The following is a 16,617-nucleotide window of genomic DNA, read 5'->3' as shown; positions in this document are numbered from 1 at the left end:
ATGATTAGCTTTTATGGACCAATTAGAAACATAAGAACCTACCATATTTTGATAACAGTATAGTTAAATAACATCTTGGCTAATATCATATTCCTTAACTGCATAATACCTATATATCAGGAGTTACGGAACACGGACATGAAATATAAAAATAGGGTACGAAGTAGAATAGCAAATCTCAAGGATGCAAAGAATCCAAATTTAAGGAAAAATGTACTGTGTGGGAACATACCTCCAGATTTGTTTGCTAGAATGACGGCAGAGGTAAGTAAATTTGAATTTGCTAACCTGCATTTATTTCTTTTGACTTCACAAATTTTTATATTTGATTAAATACAAACAATTTCTAAACTACTCTTTGATATTTTCAGATGCTAAGTTTTAAAAAGTCAAAAAGTTTTTCTGGAAATGTGGTTTGTATAATCCCTGGGACTTTATAAGGTTCAGAATTTACCAACGTTTGGGCTATAAATGCTTTCAAAACCTTCCTAAATCATGTCTTATATCTGGCTACAATATGTTAAACTAAAATGAAAGGACAGTGTGGTTCAATGAAAAGATTTGGAATTAGAGGTCCTTGGTTCAAATCCTGGAGCTGATACTTATATTGTGAAATCTTGGGCAAATTCATTTTAACTCTTTGGGTGTTCTTAATTAGTAAAATGAAGGGTTTGGACTAGATGACCTCTATGGTTCCTTTTAGCACTAAATCTTTGATCCTAAGAATTTCTATTAGATTTCCATGGTATGTTATTTTGAAAAATCCATTTGTTGCATTACACTTGGTTTCTACCACCAATTTTTAAGTGATTTGTTACTTACATGATAAGAGTTGCCAACTGTTCCATTCATTGTGAAGCTGTATAGAGTTGGAAAGTTGAATCCATAAGCCATATTTCTTATTGGATAAGCTAGTATGTATGTGGTTGCCTTTTTTCCTGCTATAACTAGAATTTCTCAAAAAAAATTTATTAAAATATTTTAAAAAATGATAGCCACAGTGATGTTAAATAATGCTTCTGAAGTTGGAGCTGTCGCATAAGTTTCATACAAACTTTATACACTATTATGAGTTGATATTTTCTGCCTTTTAAAAACTTATCATGATTATAGATTGTTAATTATTGGCATAAACATTTTAACAATGATTGAAGGAATTGTTGGGTGATCTATAAATGCTTCACTTCATATTCTTCAAATTAGTATCATTTCTAAAATTTAAAAATGATCAGTTTTGTATTATTTTTACATTAATAGATAAAACTATCTGATAAGTTGAAAATGCTGTACCTGAAGAGTTTGTGATACTACATTCCTTCTAGGAAATGGCTAGTGATGAACTTAAGGAGATGCGCAAAAACCTGACCAAAGAAGCAATTAGAGAACATCAAATGGCTAAGACAGGTGGAACCCAGACTGACCTGTTTACATGTGGCAAATGTAAAAAGAAGAACTGTACCTATACCCAGGTATGTGGCTATTCCTTTTTAGGGTTTCTAAAAATGAAATAGAAAAACATAAATTCCCCATTTGGTAGAATTGACTTAGCATAGTTCAGTTAAGCTTTTTTCTCATAAGAAGTTGTAACTTTTATAAGTTACTGAGAATTCTTTTCTGCTGTTGATGAGTTCTAGCCTAATCTGGAAGTGAATTGAAATAGAGGCAGAATTCCTACTAAATAGAAATTTCAAATTAATAACAAAACTGAAAACTGCTGTGTTTCTGTTTTCTTTGGCTTTGAGAACTTGTAAGTACTTGTTAAATTTATCAAATGGCTAATATGCATAAATGATATATATATAGTGTCATTTATATAGGGAGGCATATTAAGGCTCTGTGTCATAGTAGATAGACAGCTGGTCCTAGGATGAGAAAGTTCTGCCTCTGATGTTTATTTGCTGTGACTGGGCAAGTCACTTAACATCTTAGCGCTCTAAGCAATTATCTAAGACTATTAAGCTATACACTGCCGAGAAGGCATTAATCTTCATTGGTAGACAGAATTCCTTATCTGGGAGTTCTCTGTGTCAGTGGAATTAGAGATCTAGTGCTTGTCCCCTGATCTTAGTGATTTTTATGCATTCTTTTGCTTTAAATTAGAGCTTTTTTAAACTTAATATATCTCAATACTTTTGTACATTTTTTCAATTCAGCAGGACCAGTGGGTAGCACATTTTTTAAATCACTGTAACCCACAAAGCAAAACAAAAATAACAAAAGACTTTCGCAGCCCTCTTTGATTTATGATAAAATTTATGGAGAAATTATGCATTTGAGGTAAAGAAGGGTTAGATTATACCTCAGTGGAGGGAAGTACTCACACTGTTGAAATACCACAATCATTCAAAATAAAGCCTTATAATATTTGGTGTACTTCATGTTTTTTAAGAAGATACTGACTCCTTTGTTCTCTGAACCTGTGCATATGAGTAGATGTACAAATTATTGTTTTATATCTGGCAATATATATGTGCCTTTTTTAAAACATCTTTTTACATCTTAGACATGTAGACAACCTGAGTTTTTTGTATTGAAAACAAACAATACCAAAAAAAGCAATTATAGTTAACAGTTTGTTCATTGATATACTTGGGGAACAGAATTTTCTAGTTAGAGTATTTCATCATTTATTTAGTGTGATAATCCATGACTAGAACTCCTTGTCTTGTATCTTAACACCTAGTTTATTAACTTTTTCAAGTGTATGATTTATTTCTAAATTACGTATTTTTAACTTGGTCTTCATAATTACACAGTGTTTGGTTTCAAGTTTTCGTTCTTTACAGAAAGGTAGTCATTTTTGTTTATTGTTTACTTGGTTCTGTTTATATCATCTGTGCCATTTCATTTAAGACTTTCCATATTTTTCTGTAGCTTTCATATTGTTTCTTACAAATGGTAATGTCTTATTAATATCACAGTTTGTTTAACTAGTCTCTCATTTGTTTCCTAATTCTAGTTCTTTCTTAGTATAAACATTCTGTTATGAATATTTTGGTATTGTGGGTTTTTTCTGTTAAGCTATTTTTTTCTTCCTCGAGGTATATACTTGTCCTAAGATTTCTGGGTTAAAGTGTAGGGGCATTTTAATCACTTTTTTTAAAAACATAGTTCCAAATGCTAGCTTTTTATCATCTTTGCCATTTTGCTGGGTATGAGGTGAAAATTCCAGAGTTGTTTTGTGTTTCTCTTAGTATCACCAGTCTTTCATATAATTATAAATAGTTTGCAGTTTTTGTTTTGAGGATTGTTTATATTCTTTGACCATTTAAACCATTGAGGAATGACTTTTGGTCTTAATATATTTGTATTAATATTTTTTATATCTTGGATATCAGAACTATTTGATGCAAGGATTTTTTCCTAATCTATGTTTTACTTTATCCTTGTGACATTGATTTTGGTGCTGTGAAATCTTTACAGTTAAGTCAAATGTATTGATTCCTGTAAAAGGTGCTAATATATCATTCTTCATTTTTTTTTCCTTCAGGTTCAAACCCGAAGTGCTGATGAACCTATGACAACATTTGTTGTTTGTAATGAATGTGGGAATAGATGGAAGGTATGACTTTAAGAGTTTTTTTTATATCTACTATATAAATAATTACTATGTGAAATAATTTATATTTTTACTACATAAATATATAACATTTACTATATAAATATATAACATATGTGTAAGATACATTTACTACATAAATATATGACATGTATGTATGTATATACATGTAAAATATATTTACTATATAAATAACTGATTTTTTTAAGTTCATAAGTATGTCTGCTTTGGAAATCACTCAGTTAATCTTTTACTTTAAACATATAAGTTCCTCCCTAAATAAAATATTGAGTTTTTCCCCCTAAGAACTATTCCATCAGTGGAGGATTAGTATAATTAAAGTAATTGGTAAGTTCTTGTGTTTAGTTTTCTCTTACTGGCAGAAGGAATTCTAGAATCACAGAATTTGAGTGGAGTCGTGACTTGGCTCCATTTCATCAAAATTATACCCAAATGAGAATCCCCGTCACAATACATCTGGCAGTCATAAGTGTCTTGCTCCATTATAAACAAGCCTAATTTTTTCAATGGGTCTTTATAAATGCAAGGTACCATGTTGGTTTCTTTCTTCTTGGAACTTTATAATTTATCAGTATCCTTCCTAAAATATTGTGGACTGAATTGAAAACAATATTCCTGGTGATTAGAGCAGAATGCATTTGGACTTGTTCCTGGGAGATATTCCTCTCAGAACATACAAGGTCACACCACCTGTTTTGGCAGCTCTGTCACGTCATTGACTCTTATCAAGCTTGCAGCTCACTAAATTTTGTCCTGATCTTTTTTGACCAAACTAATGTTTAACCATCTCTGATTTTATACTTAAGTTGCTTCCTTAATCCCAAGTGTATGATCTTACATTTGTACCTGTTCAATTTTATTGTGTTAGTCATCTCAGTTCTCCAGCCTGTCATTCTTTTTGGATCCTGATATAGTCATCCACTTTGTTAGTTATCCCTTCTCAGATTTGATAAGGGCGCCCTTTGTTTTGTTTTTGTTCAGTTGTATCCAACTCTTTGTTGCTTCCATTGGGGGTTTTCTTGGCAAAGGTACTTACTAGTGGTTTGCCATTTTTAGCTCATTTTAGAGATAAGGAATGTCTTTGTCCAAATCTTTGCTTTAAAATGTTAAACACAAAACTAAGCTCAAATCCTAGCACAGTCTACTGGACACCTTCAAAGTTGACATGGAACCTCTACTGAGTATTTGAGTCTAGTCATTCAACTAGTTCAAAATCTGCCGAATTATACTATTTTTCTAGCTCATACCTATCTCTCTTTTTCGCAATAACCACATGAGATGCTGTAGCACCAACACAATATTCACAACGCCTATGGCAGCCACGAATGTGCTGATGCAATTCTGAATCTCGAAATACAACATGCTGTCCACATGGAAGACAGAACCAAAACATTTATTCAAACACCAGAGAGCCAAATCCATACACAATAACAATGCAGAGAGAAATACCATCCCCAAGCCTTCCCCCACTGGACTTCCTACAAATCAGCTCTCTTAAACAAAATCACAAACAAACTCTCTCACTCACACTAGCCAGCTGTCTGCTTTTTTCTCTCTCTCCTCAGTTCTGACTGCTCTGACCAATTTCCTTTCAGCTCTGCTCTAGCTCCATCTTTTTCTGTTCCATCCCTTCCTGTTCCATGTGACTTAGACTCATGTGACTCAGATTTCCATGTTATTTAAACAGTCATATGGTCCTATTAATGGATGGGAAAGATCTTCAGTTCTCTGGGATGAAGTTTTGAAGGGTTGGGTGACATTAACTCAGGAGCAAGTAAGGGATTCTGTACTAATTATTTCCTAGTAGCTACTATTCTGTCTTTTCCAAAGGGCTTTTCAGGGCAAGTAGATGCAAAATAAGAATCGAGCAGCTTGACCATCTTTCTATGGTCAGTGTTCATTGATTCTTTCACTCTGAGAAGTGCAGTGCTCCTGTCTCCTTCTTAGACACCATCTCCCCTAGTTTAGTTTAAAACAAAGTCAAAAAACATCTTTTTTGTTGTCCTTAGCTTTTCTTTCCAGCCTCTGTACATTATGGCTTTTGCATTCCTGACATTTATTCTTGGTGTATCGTGCTACACTTCTCTTTCTTTGACTTTTCCTTTCCATCTGCTCTTTTTTTTTTTTTTAATCTAGGTTAGTTGGCGAGTTTTCTGTGTTCATGTTGATTTCAATTATTTTTTTTATCCTCATTAGAATTTTTTCCCTTTTGTGGCTTAATAATTTTATTCTTTAGAGTCTGCCTTGTTGGTGGGAATCAGATCCAGCATAGAAGTCTCCATTATTGGATTCTTCCTCTTTTGTTGTATAAAATTATCATTTAAGTCAAAAGGTTCTCTTCTCTGCTTTCTGAAGAGGGAGAGATCCAGCAGATGACTGGATTACTAACTGAATTCTCCCCTTAGCACTGCACAAGTTTTATGTTCCTTTTCAAACTATTCATCTATTTCTTCTTTCTGTCTAAGTGATCTGTAAGCATCCTTTGATAACAGTATCACTTCAATTTGTTCTTTCATCCATCTTCATCCAAAATTTCTTTGAGCATGAGTACATCATAATACTGTATAATGCTACTTTCCACTTCCCTTTCCCAACTCTCTCTTTACCTTAGTGCTTTTAAATTCATTTTTTCCACATTCCTGTTATGGGACTCATCTCTCAAGTTTCACTGATGCCTGTGAGGTCAGTTCACCTCCTTGAATTAGGATTTCTAGTTATATTTACTTTTTTTTTCTCTTAAACTTTGTATTGAGAACTGTGTCTGTTTTTAAGCAGCTGAAGTCATGGGTTTTGGAACTTTACAGCATTTTGGATTTTGTTTGAATTTCTCAGTATTTCAACAGCAAATTTTCCTCCCACTTTTTTTTTTTAAATTCGCTTTATTTAGTGGAAAGACTAAAAGGAAGATGTGAGGAATCAAAGGATGTACATAGTTCTGTTCAAAGAAACAAATATAATGATGACTAAGAACCCTTGCAGGACTGCCCCCAGCCCCCACCGCCCCCTAGAGACACTAAAGGTCAATGGAGAACATGTTTCATGAGCCATTAGTATTCTACCATTTTCAGTTAGCAGGTTAAGGTCCAGGCTTTTCCCTCTATAATGTTTTTCAATTCTCTTGTTGACTTCTTGAGACTTTTAAGTTATTCTTTGAAAGCTCAGTCTTCTTGCTGGAATTATGTGGAAAAGGTGGCTCAAAGCATGCACCACGTGGACTGAGATGGACAAAAATAAATGAAATCACCCCTCGTCTTAGTAAGAAAGCAGTGCTGAGAACAGACTTTGTGGGCTTTCTTCACAGTGTATAGATTGAAATAAAGGTGCAATGCTGCCAAAAGAGGTGATGTTTTTGATATAAAACATATATTTTGTTTTCTGCCATTAAATTATTGGTACTAAGTTATTTAATGCACTGTTTTTAATACTCAGAGGCACTAAAAGTGCACCTTGGCTCCTACTTTGTTAACATTTCTCTATACATTCTTGGTGGTTAGTTATACTTAGTCAGTTTCTGCCCCTCTCACATCCTTTTTAGTTTAAAGCCATTACTTAATGGCCATACTGAGATAGCATTACTATCTCCTGCTTTAAGAACAGCAGGCTGTCCCCTCAGTATTGGTGCTCTACTTAATTTTTTGAATAGCTTTTGGTGATTCATCAACTAAATTATGGTTTTAAGGTGTAAGTAGTTTGTAACATTCCTTAGCACAAATTTGCACTCTTTTGGTATGGTTGAAGAAAAGTTAACATTTAAATCATATATATTTAAACTCTTTAATTATGACTATTGACGTTCATTTAAAGATATGTCTATAAATACTTAGGTTAGGGAAATCTCAAAAATAAGCATCTTCTAATAAATCAATCAATAAACATTTATGAAGTCCCTACTCTGTGCCACGAACTATTCTAAACATGTGGGATACAGAAAGATGCAAAAGAGTCCCTGCTGTCAAGGACCTCACAACCCAATGAGAAGGAGGTGGAGTTGTGAGGTGCTGTCCTTGGCACAGTGAGTAGAGGGCTAGGTCTGAAGTTCTTGAGTTCAAATCTGACCTCAGACACTTACTAGCTGTGTGACTGTGGGCAAGTTACTTAACCCTGTTTGCCTTAGTTCCTTATTTGTAAAATGATCTGGAAAAGGAGATGGCAAACCACTCTAGTATCTTTGCCCAAGAAAACCCCAAATGGCAGTATAAAAATCTATCTTGCCCTACAAGAAAATAGAGAAAATGGGGATAAAAGAAGGGAGGATTGTGATCGAAGGCAGGGGCAGATTAGGGGAAATGGTCATCAGAATGACTGTTGTCTTGAGTAGGAGGAGGGGAGAGATGGGGAGAAAATTTGGAACTCAATCTCCTGAAAGTGTCTGTTGAAAACTAAAAATAAATAAGTAAAAAGAAATTTTAAAAAAGGAAAGCCCTAAATGTTGTCATGAAGAGTTGTACATGACTGAAATGACTGAACAACAATCTTTAAACCCTGTTCTGTTTGGTATGGAGATTTTTGTCATATGTGTTTATAAAACTGGTTATCTTGGTCATTAGCCTTAGGGTTGGAGATTCCCATGCTTCATTTCTGCCAAGAGACTTTAGGAGATGTCCAAAATGTGTTATATCTGACCACATATCTAGATTGTCTGATTATATGTAGTGTTTTGAAGATATATGTTGATTATCCAAAAATATTAGTGATTGCTCTAGAAATACATATGTAAGCAACATTTAAGATTTTGAAGATAACAATTTTTAACAAAGTGAAAATTACATATGTTTAGCTTTTGATTTTGTTTTTAGTTAAAACTTGAATATTTAAAGTTTTTTGATATTAAATAACTAACTTACAGTATTTTTAAAATTAATTTAATCACATACTTTTAATTGCATTTCTAAATTAAGTGAAGCAAGCATCCATTAACTACTAATTATGACACACACACTCGAAGAGAACAATATTTCTTCCCAAACATGTATGGCTTTGAATGCCTTTTTTTGTTCATGTGAAAAGAAATTAAATTTTTGCCATTTTCACAAAGTTCTCACAATTTCTTTTTTCCTTTTCTTTTTTTCTTTTTTTACAGTTTTGTTAAAAGAAGGAATTGGAAGATACCTGGACCCTTACGAAACAGGATTTTGTAATTAGCTTTAAAAACTAGACCAAGAATCGAGTTTCCCTGCAAATGAGATTTTTAAAACAGCATATGCCCTTTGGGTTAGTTTTTTGTTTTTGACACAACCATCCCTTTCTTAAAAGCCTTCTTATAGTTAGTCAGTGGTAAGATCAGATAGTCAGTTGTATCATGTATGTTTAAAACTATTTTTTCATTTTTATAAGTAAGTCAACATTAAACTTTTATCAATTTAAACTTTTGGTAACTTGTTTGTTTTTCGTAACAAATGGAAAATGTACTTTAACTTTTTTACAATCTGAGACATACACAAGAGATTTTTTACTTCTCTTCTCTATTAATGTGAAAGTGGAATTTGCATTTGTTTCCATATTGGCATGTTCCTACTTATATTAAGGGAGAAGAAAGATTACTATAATGTTAGGTTAACCAAGTGTAGTGTGGTAATGAAATAATACTTGGACAGCTTATGTAGTTTGTAAATACTATATTTGAATTAGCATCTCACTTTGATCATTATGATTGTTAATAAGCCTTAGTGATTAGATATTTTGCATCTGTGACTAGTTGTGACCAATATCATTTGTTGTACTTCTTAAGTCTGTAAATTACTTGCTCTTACTAGATCTTACTTTTGGAAAATTTACTTTAAATAAGTAGTTTATTAAAACTTATTGATTGTTATTTGTTTTTTATTGACTTCTTTGACATTAAATTTTGCTGATGAACAAACTCATTGTTTGGTAGATGTTCAACTATAGTTTAGACCAGTTCTTCACAGGAAGACAGATTGAGGGAAATGATACGAAACTTCCCCAGTTACTTTAGTTTTCCTAAACTGCTCATGAACTGAATTTTGATGTGTAGAACAATAAAATAATAATGAAGATGATCATCAGTGACCAAGCTTGAGAAGCCAGTTTACAACATTAAAGCTATGTTCTTCCCACATCTAGGATGATAAATTTATTTTCTCCTGAAGTCTGTTTTCTGATTATACCTTTTAAAACCACTAGATGCTGTTCAGTGAAACTGGGATGCTCTTGTTCAAACTTTTCCTTAGCAATGCTTTTTCCCCCCCATCTTCAAATGCTAAATAGATAACGTTAAATAATTTTGGAACTGTCTTGTCACATTCTTTGTGCCATTTCATATCTTCTCTGTCCCACACAAAATGTGCATATAATGCAAATAATTTGCTGTAGTGTGGAAAGCTATCTAAAGTAACATATTGGTTAACATCTGTATTAAAAAAATTTGCTTATACATCCCCCAAATGGCAGAGAGTTTATTGAAGTGAAGAGAAATGTGTGACTTAGGATTTTAAAAAGGAAATTTGAAAAAAAGTTAAAAACATTAAATTAATAGAAATCTCATGTAACTTAAAGTGTTGAATTTTTAAACAATTCAATAAAAGTCTTTTTATGAACTTATTTGATAGTCTCTTTTATGTGGTATTTTATTTATATATTGATCTTTTCTTTCAATATATTTTAGTTATAGGAACTGTTGCCTTTTTATTGCCTTCAAATTTTTGAAGTTTGGGAGTGTCATTTTGAAATGCAGCCTAATTTTACTTGAGGACTGCTAGTATTAATTGCAATCCTTGGAATTGTTGATAATTGTATATGAGGTGATGGAACAAAGCAAGTTTCTCCCTCTTGGGTTACTCTTGGAGAAAGGCAGAAACAGAGGGAATGTTTTAAGATGGTACCATAGGAAAGTATATTTATGTGTATGTATCTTCCAGTAAAATCCTCATCCAGTGCCTCATTGTGCGTGGAGGTAACTAAAGCCTGTGCCAACAGAGCATAAGCTCAGGCAAGTCCTACCAAGCTGGAAAGTTTTAGGATGTGAATCCAGTGATAGACTTTGCAGCTACAGATCAGCCTAGATACATTTGGATAAGCCAGTCACCAGGTTTACTACAGGGTGTTGAATTTTTTGCCCATCCAATTCCCAAAAATCATCTGCTAAAGCAAAGAAAAATTGCCTATGTTGGTGGAGTAAGTACCTACTCTACCAAAATTACAGATCCTTGAAATAAGTATGTGTGTGTATGCGTGTATGCACATGTAGGCTATATATTTCAGTTGTGCCTGCCTATATATACACAAACATTCACAAAAGGGCAGTATCTATCTTGTGGGTAGAGAGCTGGTCTTGGAAATCAGAAAACCAGTGGTTCAGATTCTGCCTTTGGCCATTTTAGCTGTGTGATCATGGGCAAGTCACTTCAACCTCATGTTGTCCTAGGCAACTTTCTAAGATCTGGAATGAATGCAACCTCCATTCCCTAAGGCTGGAGATTGTTGTGCATGCTGCTGAAAAAAATATTTAATGTTGAAAGAAATTGACTTGGAAAGTCAGTAAGAAAACTTTGTTCTCCCATCTTGGATTGATGTATAGGTGAATTAGATTAGGCAAATTAATGGTTAAAGACAGCTCAAAATTAGGTCTTAAGGTGCATTATTTCGTTGAGGCCAAATAATTTTTGTGATGTATAACAGTTTAAACTAGTATACGTCACTACTCTTCTTGTAAACAAGTTCATAATGTGTTAGAATCTTAGATAAGTATAACTTGTAGAAAAGATAAGATGTTTTGTAAATCACCAGTAGAGGGTAGTCAAAGATGTAGTAGAGCAAAAATTCCAAATTCATTAGCTGTATTCACATACTCTTTTTTTCCTTTAAGAGGCCCAATGTATTCTAATCTGAAGATTTAAATAGAAATTGCTTCTAAAAAATAGACTTAGTGTTGTGATCTCAAGAAAGGTATATTTAAGCCAAAACATTATTTTTGTTCATATTTAGCCCCATAAAACTATCTGTTCACGAGGAATTAAACATTTCATTGAGAAGTAATGCTTATTAATAGTGTCATTGGCATGGCGTTGCTAGTGAAAGCTGTGATTGAATCAGAGCCCCATGGCAGTAAAAGTATAAGAAATGGACTGATCTTAAAGGTTCTGCTTACACAGTAAAATAATTACTGACCAGTTCGTAGCTAGAACTGTTACAATGAACGCTGAACAAAGTGATATTCAGTAAGAACAAAAGAGATTTGTTTAGAGAAAGCTATTCAGCGTAGACTAATTTAGCATAGGAAAATACTTAGCTCAATTTATAGTGTCAGGTTTTTTGTGCAGGTTTTAGTGACTCATGAGTGTATTTAGTTACCTATGGCTACACGTCCTTTATTACAACATAAACATGTATATTTTAAGAAAACATTCTATAGCAGTACAAAGTGGCAAAACTACTCTGACCTAGGTGTGTGGCAGTAATGACCATAGATTTCTGACTTCTGAAATTGTTTCCTGAGTTGGACCAAAGCTTCTTTCATAGCTATATCCCAAGGACTCTCTGAGCATCTTTTCAATATTCTCTCAGTCTGTTATGTCAGAAAGCCAGAGTAATCCTAACACATCTTCTGAGAATCCTTGACTCTTCCTTTAAGGTAGAAAGAAAGGTAGCATTCTCAAAGCTAGCTGTTGTCCCCCTTGAATGATTCTAATCCCTTAGAGGAGTAATGAATTTTCTATTCCTGAAGTTCCAAAGATCAGGGAATCCAACAAAAGGGCATTCTCCTATAGCATAGCTAGTATAGGGAGCAGCAAAATGGGTTGCTGTACATGCATGCAAATGATTTTATTTGAATTTTTATATCTTAATAGAGAAACTAAAAAATTCCAAATGATTTTTAACCTATGTTTCTTTTTGTTCAGAGAGAAAATATGAAATGTCTTTCCCACATATTCTAAGAACTCAAAAACAAAAGCTACAAAGTTTCTCACCTTGAAATCTATTTAGGAATGCTAATGACAGATCTAAAAGAAGAAAACTTGAGGAATCTTAGGAACCTGTAGGTTAGGTAGGTATAAATTTTCTTTGTCTTATCCAGAACTATTTACTGATGAATTACTTGCAAATTAGTAATGAACTCAGGACCAACCTTTAGGTATCTAATCTTTTTAGTATGATTTGTAAGTGCTTGTTTATATATATAGAAATTTATATATGTCATACTAGACATATGTCTCTGACCTAGGATCTGTACAATGTAAAGCAGCTCCCATGTATCCAGACAAAAGAAATACACGTAAAATACACGTAAGCCAGATATATACAAATAAAACAAAAAGATGTTTATGGCAGGGTGATTAATGAAAGGATTATTAGACAAATAATTCTTGGAAGATTTGTCTAAGCTCCTGAATTTCTTCTCTCTATGTTCTCTCCCCTCAACAACCCTCTGAAAATGTAGACATTTTCATAAAATTTCAGAATTAGGAGGCACCTTGGAATTACTTGTACCTGAACAGATTTCTCAATACAAGATAATTGATAGATGATTATCCAGCACCTGTTTGAAGACCTATAGTAAGAGGGAATTACTCTTCTCTGAAATAGCTTTTGCCACTTTTGGACAGTTCCAATTTGGCTTCTTAGTTCTACCTTTCTGTACTTTATTCTGTGCTCATTACTTCTAGTTACACCTTTGGGTCCACATAGTACAAAATAATGCCTCTTCGACCTGACAAGGCTTTAATACTTGAACTCAGTTGTCATGTCTGCTCTAGGTCTTCTCCCTTTCACTGTCCTGCTTGCTCTTCTCAACATTCCAGTTTGTTTCTGTTCTTTCTAAAACATGCTGCCTAGAATTGAATAGAATTCCATGTATAGGATTATCGTTTCCATTCTGAACACGAACCTTTTATTTGTGAAGCCTTTGTTAGACATTAGGTTTTTTTTCCTACTGTGTTGTGCTATTGACACACAGTGAGCCTTTAGTCCACTAAAACCTCTGGATCTTTTTAAAAAACAAATTTATCTGCTTATGCCTTTCAGTATTTGTGCAGATAATCTTTACAATGTAAGTGAAAGACATTATTTTGTTAGGTTCAGTGCATTCTAGATTCTTGAGATCTTTTTGGAGCTGTCCTAACACTGGATCATCTTCATTTTGACATGCATGCTAACATCTATGCCTTTATCTGTTCCCTTTTCTATAATGTCTTCCCTATTAGAATGTAAGCTCCCCCACCAAGGATCAGGGACTGTTTTACTTCTGTTTCTATCCTAATAAGTTGCATTAGTAATTTACATATAAATACTGAACAGATTGAGAATTTTTTGAACTTAATTTATTGGTGAGGCCTGTAGTTTTTTAACCTTTCTAAAGCATCTACACTTGGTTTAAGTAATCTCTGAGTTGATTTTTTTTCTACAGCAAGTATCAATGCAGTCTAGATTTAATTAGCTTGAAAGTTTTTTTTCATTATTGAAATGTTTTGTACTATGATTAGAGCATTCAAAAGGAATTAAGAATACCCTGGCAGATGCATTGTGCTCACACATGGATTTACATGATTCTGTGGAGGGATAAATGACATTAATTATCTTTTCATTAGGAGTTTATACAGCCATATTGAAAGGCTGCTGTAAGGTAAGGTTGTGATACTTCAATAGGCAGTGGTGACACCATAATGCTAGGAGTAAATCATTTGGGCTTATCATGATACCTTGCTGAGGCATGCAGATAAGAACCAGGTGAAAGCAGCATTCCCCCACTTCTACTAGGGACAAGTTTGGGCATGTGATATTTGATACATGTCAGAGCTGTGAAAAATGTCCATGTACATAGTACATCTACCAACCTGCTAAAATTAAAAGCCATGGGACCAGCTTCTGCCTCATAATCCCAGTTGTCCTCTGCATCCCAGACAGCGATACTTCTAAAAATGTAGCCATTTCATGTTCTTCCAATGCCGATCATATCAGATATGAACCAGAGTTGGTGGGGAAATTCTGGAAGGAATGTTCCCCTGTAAGTAGACTAAATGGACCAATGTAAAGGGCCAATTGGTAGGGAAAAAACAGTTTGTATGGTGCTGTACTGCCTATCTAACTCAGAACTGGGCACAGTACTTGTCTATCAAGAAATTTACTGTCTAGAAATTGTTCCAGGTTTGTAGCAAACGTTTTTTAAAAGCATGACAATTGCATTTACTGAGAAGATTCCATGCAACTCAGCAGTCCAAAGTATAGTGAAGGACTAGGTAATGGAAGCCATTCTCTGGCTCATTTCTTATCTAGCCTTAATCACTAAATGGGCTTTACCTCAGACAAACAGACATAGGAAAGACCTTAACTTAAAAAGGCCAGCATCTCCCGCTGCATCCATCTCCAGTCATCCTGATCTGTATCTTGCCACTGGACCCAGATGGCTCCAGAGGAGAAAGTGAGGCTGGTGACTGCACAGCCCTCCCTTGCTTAATTCCAATTCACTTTCATGTCATGGCATCACCTCGCTGATGTCATGGTCCTCTTTGAGAATGAAGGATAAACAACAGCAACCTAGCCTTAAATCACTGAATGGGTGTTACCATGTACAAAGTGAGCCCTAGAAAAGACCTTAGCTTAAAAAGGCCAGAGTCTCCCACTGCATCTAGGGCCAACTCATCTTCCTGACCTGTGTTTTGCCATTGGACTCAGATGACTGGAGAAAAGTGAGGCTGATGACCTTGCACAGCCCTGCCTCACTTACATCCAGTTCAAGACATCATCTTTTTGATGTCATTGGTCCTCTTTGAGAACAAAGGACAACAACAAGGATATTAGTCTAGAATTTTCTCCTTTGATCTTCCCTAGAATTTTTTCATTTGCTTTTATACCTTTGGGAGAAGAAACAGTAGTTCATGTACCTGCCATGTGTTTTCACCAGTATACATGTAAGTTTTATATAACTTGAGAACTAAAATATAGGGTACACAAAAGGGGGTTTGAGCATTGATAAGTCCTACAGATTTTGATCTTTGAATCTTGGCTTTCACAAATCCTTCACAGATCCTATACGTGAATTGTACAGATTGTGATTTGCATTGGTGGAGGGAATGCCCACATAGATGGAATCCCAAATCCATCAAAATATCTAAAATATAGTGCCAATAAATGGGGTATGTTTATGCACACTTCCCCCCACTATGTAAACAGAACTGGCATTGGGGTGGAGAGCTATGAATACCAACCCCCTTCATCCTTTATGGCAGCAGTAATTATTTGTATGGTTAAGATGTTTGTCTCTTGGGAACTGCCTTATTAACCTAGGGAAAATGTGGGTGATTCACTACTGCAGTGTATATATTCTTAAGGTATTGTGAAGGTTGAAGATATATTTTCTGTTTCTTTGTAATATGAGGATATTGGCCTTAATTTCTATGGTCTCTTTTGTCTTGCCAAGTCTTTTTTTTTTCCTTTCTTTCTTTCTTTTTTTTTTTTTTTTTGGAGGCAATTGAGGTTAAGTGACTTGTCCAGCTAGTAAGTGTCTGAGGCCAGATTTGACCTCAGGTCCCTCCTGACTCCAGGGCCAGTGCCCTATCTACTGCACTACCTAGCTGCACCTTGCTTAGTTTTATAACAAAGGAAGCACATTGAGTGACTTAGGCTGGGTAGTCTATTGTCACATGGTTCTTAGAATTGTATGGGAAGTGTAATTCCAAGTGTGATGTCTGAAGCAGATAATTTATATTACTAAGGAAAATTAAGGAACCTCCTTCTCTGAAGATCTTGAAGCATAGAAGAGATCCTTTCCTGTTTAGTGATTGTGGTTAACAGGGAGCAGGGTAATGAGCTAGATGATCTCTGGAGATTTTTCCCAGTGTTGCAAAGGGATGTAACTGTTATTATTTTTTATTAAATCATTTTTAAAACCCATCTGTGTACTCTTACACTTTAGCTTGTTTATGGCTCATGTGGATGGAAAATTAAAGCACAGGTGGCTGTGCCACAGATGACTTAGCATGTTCCATATCCTTTCCCTTGACACTAGTGAGAGCTTATTTTTTTCTACAACTACAACCTCAACTACAAAGATAGGAACACAAATTTCAAATATGATATGCTAG

The 16,617-nt window shown here is 34.4% G+C and overlaps 1 protein-coding gene across 2 annotated transcripts in view; it reads left to right on the top strand.

The window, feature by feature from the left end:
- TCEA1 (transcription elongation factor A1) overlaps nt 1-10,141 on the top strand; it is a 40,781-nt gene extending 30,640 nt beyond the window's left edge. For both annotated transcript variants that reach the window (XM_072604595.1, XM_072604596.1), the window contains exons 7-10: nt 110-264; nt 1,323-1,469; nt 3,491-3,562; nt 8,661-10,141. In XM_072604595.1, the coding sequence (XP_072460696.1) occupies nt 110-264; nt 1,323-1,469; nt 3,491-3,562; nt 8,661-8,669 (383 nt within the window). In that variant the 3' untranslated portion in view covers nt 8,670-10,141. The remainder of the gene's footprint in view (nt 1-109; nt 265-1,322; nt 1,470-3,490; nt 3,563-8,660) is intronic.
- Nucleotides 10,142-16,617: the final 6,476 nt, after the last annotated feature.

The sequence above is a fragment of the Notamacropus eugenii genome, chromosome 4 (genome assembly GCF_028372415.1).
Source record: "Notamacropus eugenii isolate mMacEug1 chromosome 4, mMacEug1.pri_v2, whole genome shotgun sequence".
Taxonomy (NCBI): Eukaryota; Metazoa; Chordata; class Mammalia; order Diprotodontia; family Macropodidae; genus Notamacropus; species Notamacropus eugenii.
This window is presented reverse-complemented; position numbering and strand designations above follow the sequence as displayed.